General features: G+C 63.7%; 1 protein-coding gene across 2 annotated transcripts in view; it reads left to right on the top strand.

Moving 5' to 3' along the window:
* Positions 1-6495, top strand: part of DEGS2 (delta 4-desaturase, sphingolipid 2) — a 33724-nt gene extending 27229 nt beyond the window's left edge. For both annotated transcript variants that reach the window (XM_019797771.2, XM_002917464.4), the window contains exons 2-3: positions 3340-4082; positions 5732-6495. In XM_019797771.2, the coding sequence (XP_019653330.1) occupies positions 3366-4082; positions 5732-5878 (864 nt within the window). In that variant the 5' untranslated portion in view covers positions 3340-3365 and the 3' untranslated portion in view covers positions 5879-6495. The remainder of the gene's footprint in view (positions 1-3339; positions 4083-5731) is intronic.
* The last annotated feature ends 1049 nt before the right edge of the window (positions 6496-7544 follow it).

Genomic DNA, 7544 nt, shown 5'->3' with positions numbered 1-7544 from the left:
CTCCCCACCCCTCCGCCCTCCCCAGCCCCTCACAGATGCTCCTTTCTGTCTCTGGGAACAGCCTGTTCTCCATCCCTCTCTCGTCGTAGGCATGTAGCCTGTGTGGCTGGCGTCTCTCACGCGGCCTTATGTCTTTGAGGCTCATCCGTGTGTAGCCGGGATCAGCACTTCCTTCCTTCTAAACAGTTTCATGGGGGAGCCGGTCGTTTGCTTGGGAATCAGTTTCAGGGAGCAGGAGTGGGGTACCGGCGGTGTGAAGTAGGGACGGTGAAACGTTCAGTAGAGACGATTTTTATTGGGTGTAATTACATAGAACGTGGTATAGTTTCAGGTGCACGATGTCACGGCTCGGTCTGCGGTGAAAATGATCGCCACCCAGAGTCTGTTTAACACCTGTCACCATAGGGAGTTCTAAAAACGTCTGTTCTTGCGCCCTCGGGTGACAAAAGCTCTTGATGAGAACTTTTAAGATCTGCTTTTTTTTTTTTTCTAAGTAGGCTCCACGCCCAGCATGGGGCTTGATCTCACGACGAGATCGTGACCTGAGCTGAAACCAAGAGTCGGACGCTCAACCAGCTGCAGCACCCAGGCGCCCCCATCGTATGTTACTAACCGTGGTCTCCCCGAGTTACACCTTATACCCTCGGGACTTAATTATTTTTTGACTGGAGGTTTTATTCCTTTTTTGGCTGAATGACCTTCCGTTGTATGGACAGACCACATTTTGTTTAGCTGGTCACCTGTGGAGGGGCTCTAGGGTCGGTTTCAGCTTCTGGCTGCTGTGAATAGTTCGATGAATGTTGGGGTCCAAGTATTTGCATGTGTCCCCGATTTATAGCCTGTCGGGTCTGTATCTAGACGTGAAATTTCCGGGGCGTATGGTAAGTCGCCACTGAAGTGTCGGAGGAACTGCCAGATGGTTCTCCACGGCGGCCGCCCCCGTGTTGCATCCCCACCGGCAGCGTCCGAACGAGGGCTCCGGTGTCCCCACAGCCTTGCCGACGCTCGCTCTTGTCTGTGTTCGATTCTGCCCATCCTGGGGGGGAAGTGGGATCTCATCTGTGGTTTCAGTTTGCGATTCCCTGCTGACGACTGACGGGGGCATCTTTCCGTGTGCTACTTGGCTGGTTGCATGTCTTTGGAGATGTGCCTGTTCAAGTCCTTTGCCCATTTTACATTGGGTGGTTTGTCTTCGTTGTAGAGTTGTAGGAAATCTTTATATATTCTGGATAGTAAACCCTCACTTGGAGTGAGGATTGGAACCCACTCTGAACGCTGCCCCCTGGGATGCTGTGGCTCCTGTGCTCCCTGTTGAGTGGGGCTGAGGCTGGTCACCTGTCGCTTGGCTTGCTTGCTTTTTCGAAGTCCTGCGTCTACACGTGTGCTCCGACCACCATCCTGGTGGGTGCTTGGCCAAGCCTCAGGGAGAGAGCTCTGGGATCAAAGGGCCCTGCGGCTTTGTGCAGCTTGGAGGCCCCGGGGGCAGGGGCTGGAGCCATCGCTAGGGCCGTTGGAGGCGGCCTCTGTGTGCAAGGGGAGGGCAGCTGCAGTGGGAGCCGTGGGCAGGGGAGCAGGGAGCCCTGGTTCTGTCCACCGTGGGGTTCAGACCCCACCTCGGCCACTTGAAGGCTGTCCTTAGGGCCATGGAGAGCCACTGCTCACTGGGGGAGAGCCTAGACCGCTGTAGCTGCCAGATGAGGCGAAGGCTTGGTGGGGGCGCTGGGGGGAGCGCTGCCTGGGGGATTCTGTTGACTTCGGGGCAGAGGTGGCCTGGGGTTTCTTGACTTGGGAACCCCAACTCCCCGTGGCATCTCCAGCAGATACGGCGGCTTGCTGTCATGGAGCCAGGAATCGTTCTGTGTGGACAGATACCCTGTGAAGCACATCACACCCCTGCCATCACACACTGGGACACCGAGGCCCAGAGAGGGTGGCATGTAGCCCCGGGCACACAGCAAGATCAAGACTAACTGCAGGATGGGCTTGTGGGGTGGCAGCTCAGGCAGAAGGATTTCAAGCCTGAGTCTCCCTTCGGACTGGGGAAGACTCCCTTTGCCCCTGTTGTGTTTCTGCTTGTACACTCCCAGGGACAGGCAGCTCACGACCTCTAAGGCAGCCCGTTCATTGCTGGGTGGCTCTCTCAGAAAGGTTTGTGGGCTGGGAAGAGGGCGGAGGGGCCTGGCTGTGGGGACCTTGGGCAACTGAGGCGAGCTGTCACATCCTTCCCTTCTAAGCACAAAGGGGAAGTAACTTCCTGGGTCAGTTGGAGGACAGGGCTGGGCAGGATTTGCCCTTGGTCTGGCTGGTTCCAGGCCCTGTTCATGGGCCCCAGCCTGGGGAGGGTGAGCCCGAGGCTGCCCGGCTGCTCTGGGGGCAGGAGGGGTGAAGACACTGGAGACCAGCACTGGCTTTGTTGAGGGTGCCTGGGATCGGCCCCGCTGCCATGGGCCTCAGTTTCCCTATCCGTGAAGCACAGCGTGGCTCTGCCTCAAACGGCCTGGGAACCAGGGCACAGAGCGGAGCCGGGAGCGTCTGCCACCCTGAGCACGGGATGACCCCCGGCCCTGTCCATCCCCACCCCTGGACACAGCACCAGACTCCTTCCCCCCTCCATGGAGCAGCCAGGGAGGTTTCTGGAAGGCACAGTTGTCTTGCCCCAAGGGCACCCCCCCCACTCTTGTGCTACCCCTGCAGGGTCTGGCTGCTTCTGGCCGGAAGGCCCTCCCCTGCTTGGCCCACTCCCACCATCATTGTCTTTTTCTTTCCTGTTAAACTAAGTACAGAAAAGTACAAAAGATTCTGTAATGAGCAACCCCCCACCCCAAAATAAATGCATTCACCATTTTATCATGTTTCCTTAGATCTTGTTTAAGACTTGAAACACTGCAGCCACAGCCAGAGCCCTCCACGCCCCCGCCCCTGGCCACCCCGGTGCCCTCCAAGGCCCCCGCCGCTTGGCTGGAAGCCCCAGCAGCACCAGCGTGTGTCGCCTGCAGCCTCGGCTGCTGCTTTCATTTTGGCCATTACGTTTCTCTGACTCGGGGTGACACGTGCTTTTTCTGTAGGCCAGTGGCAAAGACCCCTTCCCCCGGCTCTGGGAAGTCTCCCCGGGGCCCCCAGGTGGTGGGGAGGCAGGGGTGCCTGCCTCTGCGGCTCCAGGGGTCCCCCGATGCTGGGTCTTCAAGGGACCCTCGTGTCCCTGCCTGGGCCTTCAGGGGTGGTGCGAGGAGGGAGGGAAGGCGGCAGGAGAACTGCGAGGGGGCGGGGGATGGCCGAGCCGCGTGGGGGGCCCCTGCGGCCGGCGCCCCGCCTCAGCGCCCCATCTCCTCCTTCCCGCAGCCAAGTACCCGGCCATCAAGGCGCTGATGCGGCCGGACCCCCGGCTCAAGTGGGCGGTGCTGGGGCTGGTGCTGGCGCAGCTTCTGGCCTGCCGGCTGGCGCAGGGCCTAGCGTGGCGCTGGCTGCTCTTCTGGGCCTACGCGTTCGGCGGCTGCGTGAACCACTCGCTGACGCTCGCCATCCACGACATCTCGCACAACGCGGCCTTCGGGTCGGGCCGCGCGGCGCACAACCGCTGGCTCGCCGTGTTCGCCAACCTGCCGGTGGGCGTGCCCTACGCCGCCTCCTTCAAGAAGTACCACGTGGACCACCACCGCTACCTGGGCGGCCACGGGCTGGACGTGGACGTGCCCACGCGCCTGGAGGGCTGGCTTTTCTGCACGCCGGCCCGCAAGCTGCTCTGGCTGGCGCTGCAGCCCTTCTTCTACTCGCTGCGGCCGCTGTGCGTGCACCCCAAGGCCGTGACCCGCATGGAGGTGCTCAACGCCCTGGTGCAGCTGGCCGCCGACGCCGCCATCTTCGCGCTGTGGGGGCTCAAGCCCGTGGCCTACCTGCTGGCCAGCTCCCTGCTCGGCCTGGGCCTGCACCCCATCTCGGGCCACTTTGTGGCCGAGCACTACATGTTCCTCAAGGGCCACGAGACGTACTCCTACTACGGGCCGCTCAACTGGATCACCTTCAACGTGGGCTACCACGTGGAGCACCACGACTTCCCCAGCATCCCCGGCTGCAACCTGCCGCTGGTACGCGGGCCGGGGGCGGGGCCACACCCGGGCTCTCTAGGCCTTGCTGATGGCCCTCTGGCTGCGGGATGGTCCCAGGGCGGCGGGAGAGGCCCCACGGGATAGGCGGGGGCCTGGCCGCAGAATAAGCAGGGGGATTCCGGGAGGGCAGGGGCTTGCGGGGCGGCGGGCGGGGAATGAAAACCTGTATAAACCCAGACTGGATGTCCTTGGGCAAGCCCCTTGCTCTGTCTGTGCCTCGGCTTCCCCTTCCTTAAGACGGGGTGGCATAGCCATTCTGCATGCGAAACACCTCCCCTTCCTGGCCCCCGCCTCCCCGTCCCTGCTTATTTCTCCGCACTGCCTTGTGGCCCTCCAGGGCCCTCTCATGGCACAGAGAGGGGGTGGGCCTGGCCCTTTGTGACCCCAGGGTCTGGGCCAGAGCTCTGGTCTGACGCTGGCTTTAGAGGGGGGGGGGTGGCTTGGGCCACAGGGCGGCTGGAGGGTGCATCAGTGGGGAGGGTGTCGGAGTGTTGGAACATTCTGTGTGTGCCGGCCCTGTGTGCACGCCCGTGTGCTCGCCTGTGTGTCTTAGTGTGTGTGTGTGATCGTGTGTGAGCACCTGTCTGGGCGGCGGGAGTTTCTGCCCTGGCCATGGGACTCCGGAGTGCGACTGCCCGTGTGTCCAGCCCTGGCTGTGCAGCCCCCGGCCTTCCTCCCCTCCCAACACTCCTGAGGTGCCGGGCACCATCTCAGCCTCAGCCCCGGCCCGTGCAGCAGGCGTCCTCATTCCCCATTATCCACATTTCACAGACGAGGCGGAGGCTCAGACAGGGGGACGGCCCTGCCTTGGGAAGTGGCAGAGCCAGGATCTGGACCCCAGGCGGCCATGGAAGCACCCCTTAGCTGTGACCTTCTCTACTTCTCCCAGGCAAAGTCAGGGTTCCCTGCTCACGCCTCAAGCCGGTCGTCTGGTCTCCCGAGCCCCTGTGTTCTGCTCTAAAGCAGGGCCTGAGCACTGGGTGCATCCCCGTTGGGGGGAGTGAAGGGCATCCCCAGCAGTTAGCGCGCACGGCGGCGGCGGTGCCTGTGCAGGCGCTGAGGCTGGGAGCGCTTCCTGGAGGAAGCGTGCTGAGGGTGTGGGAGCAGAGGGGGGCAGCAGGCTAGAGGGAGAGGTGTGCGTGATATGCATTTGGGCAATGGGAAGCACTAAGGCTGGCAGGAGGGCCGTGGGGCGGGGGCCTGGTGTCAGCTGAGGCCAGAGGGGCAGGAGAGGGCAGGGGACGCTGGGCGGAAGAGCGTGGCCGTGACTGTGGCTCAGCGGAACTAAAGCCAGGCTGGGTCTCAGAAGTCCGCAGGTGCTTGGGGGAATGAAGGCCGGGTCCTGGGCTCCTGGATCAGAAACTTAGCATGGGCTCCAGGGAGGGGAGGGTGCATTTTTAATTCCTCACCCCTACTTGGGGCAGGGGGCTCAGGGTCTGTGGGGTGTCAGTGTGCCAGTGGCCCCTCTCCGTCAGGCAGTACCCAGCTGCCTGGCTGTGCTGGACACGGGTGTCCTGGGCGGCGACCCGTGTGTGTGCGTGTGTGCACGCTTGTGTGCTCACGTGCATGTGCATGGCAGGGGGACGTGCGCCCGGCCCGGGCCTCTGAGCCTGTTGCCCTCTCCGCAGGTGCGCAAGATCGCCCCTGAGTACTACGACCACCTGCCGCAGCACCACTCGTGGGTGAAGGTGCTCTGGGATTTCGTGTTCGAGGACTCCCTGGGGCCCTTCGCTAGGGTGAAGCGGGTGTGCAAGCTGGCCGAGGACCGTCTGTGAGTCCCCGGCTGCCGGAGTGGACGGACCCCGCGCAACCCTGGTGGCGCCGCCCCACCTGCTCCCCTGCGCAGACCTGGCTGGCCCTGCCCGCCCCACCCCCAGCCCAGCACCGGAACTGGTTTGGCTGCATTTGGTTCCCACGCCCTGGCTGCGCTGTGTCCCAGAGCCCAGGACCACGTCTGGCCACGGCAGGCACGGAGTGCAGCCTGGAGACCCCCGGCCGGGCCCTCCTCTTCTGGGCCTCCGGGAGAGAGGCCTGGCCCCGCCCTGGGGGCTCCGTGCCGCAGTCTCCATGGAGGGGATTTCTCTGCTGTTCCCAGAACCTAAATTCGGCTCAGTGTTTGTTTCCACACCCGCAGAGTGCTTCCCAGCGGCGGTCAAGGCCCCAGCACCCCCACCCGCCGTGGGCCTCAGGCCTGCGTGCCTCCTTCCCGGCCAGCCTGGGACCACAGCACCCCTGCTCCCCGCCCTCAGGGACTAAGGCTCTCCACGCTTTGTGGTTAGGCAGTGTCCCCGGGGGTCCTGCCTTTGTGGGTGGCCTCTGCACGCCCCGGGGGGGGGTCCATGGGGCCCCAAAGCCCCTCCTTAGCAGCCTGTCCTCCGCTCAGTCTCTGCTGAGTGCTGCAGCCGCTGCCTCCCCTCAGCGGCGCCCCTGCTTCTGCTCCCCCTTGAGGCCTTGGCCTGAGGGAAGCCCTCCTTGAGCCCCAGAGGATTGGGGCAGGACGGGGTGGGGTCTCCCTGACCAGCTCCCGTAGGACTTGAAGAGATCTTCAGGAACGGGTGCCGCAGGCCAGACGGACGGATGGAGGGTAGACAGGTGGCTGGACAGACAGGTGACTGGCTCAGTGAACTATAGCTCTGGGGGGCAGCAGGCTGGTGTCCTTGGTGATGACCCTGTCCTGACTCGTGGGGGCAAGGCTGAAGCCTAGGGGGCTGCAAGGGGTGGGGTGGGGTAGGGTGGGGTCTTGGTCTCCCAGAGGCTGGCAGACAGGCAGCAGGAGGGGTGCCTGGGCCCCTGAGCCTGGGGAGGGTGAGGACCGCTCCCTGGAGGGGCGCGGTGGGGCTGTGCTAGCTGACCCAGGAGAGGGAGGGCCGGGAGGAAGGCATGTTGCAGCCCCCCTGCCTGGGACCTGGCAGGTGCTGAGCAAGGACTTCCCGCCTACGGCTGGGAGTGGCCTCGTGGTGCCAGGCACCCCTGTCCCTTAGATGCTGAGATGGCCCCAGGAAGAGGCCGCCGGCCCCAGGCCTGTTGTGTGAGGGAAGCGCAGCTGCCTGGGCGGGCAGTCCCTCCCCATGCAAACAGGCTGGCCTGAGTCAGGGGACCCAGGAGCACCACTCCTCCAGCAGCAGGCCTGGGGGCTGCTCGGGGCTGTCCAGGAGAAGGGTGTGCTCTGTCACCACCTGCCAGCAACCCCCCACCCCGCCAACCCGAGACGACAGGATTCCTGGGTCTTGGGGGGCAGAATCTGCCTCCCTGGTTAGAACCGCTGCTGCACCTGGGAGGGGGGCAGCTGCTCTGAGATCGGGGCTCAGGCTGCTCACCCCCAACAGGCAAGACCATCCTACTCCTGTCTTTAGTGTTAGGAGCGCTCAATGAGTTGGGGTGTCCAGAGCCTGGCCAGAAAACAGCAGTCCCCTGTCATCAGCCAGACGGGGCCCCGCCTCA

Source organism: Ailuropoda melanoleuca, chromosome 14 (assembly GCF_002007445.2).
Source record: "Ailuropoda melanoleuca isolate Jingjing chromosome 14, ASM200744v2, whole genome shotgun sequence".
NCBI lineage: Eukaryota > Metazoa > Chordata > Mammalia > Carnivora > Ursidae > Ailuropoda > Ailuropoda melanoleuca.
Note: the sequence above shows the minus strand (reverse complement) of the source record. Positions and strands in the feature narration are given on the sequence as shown.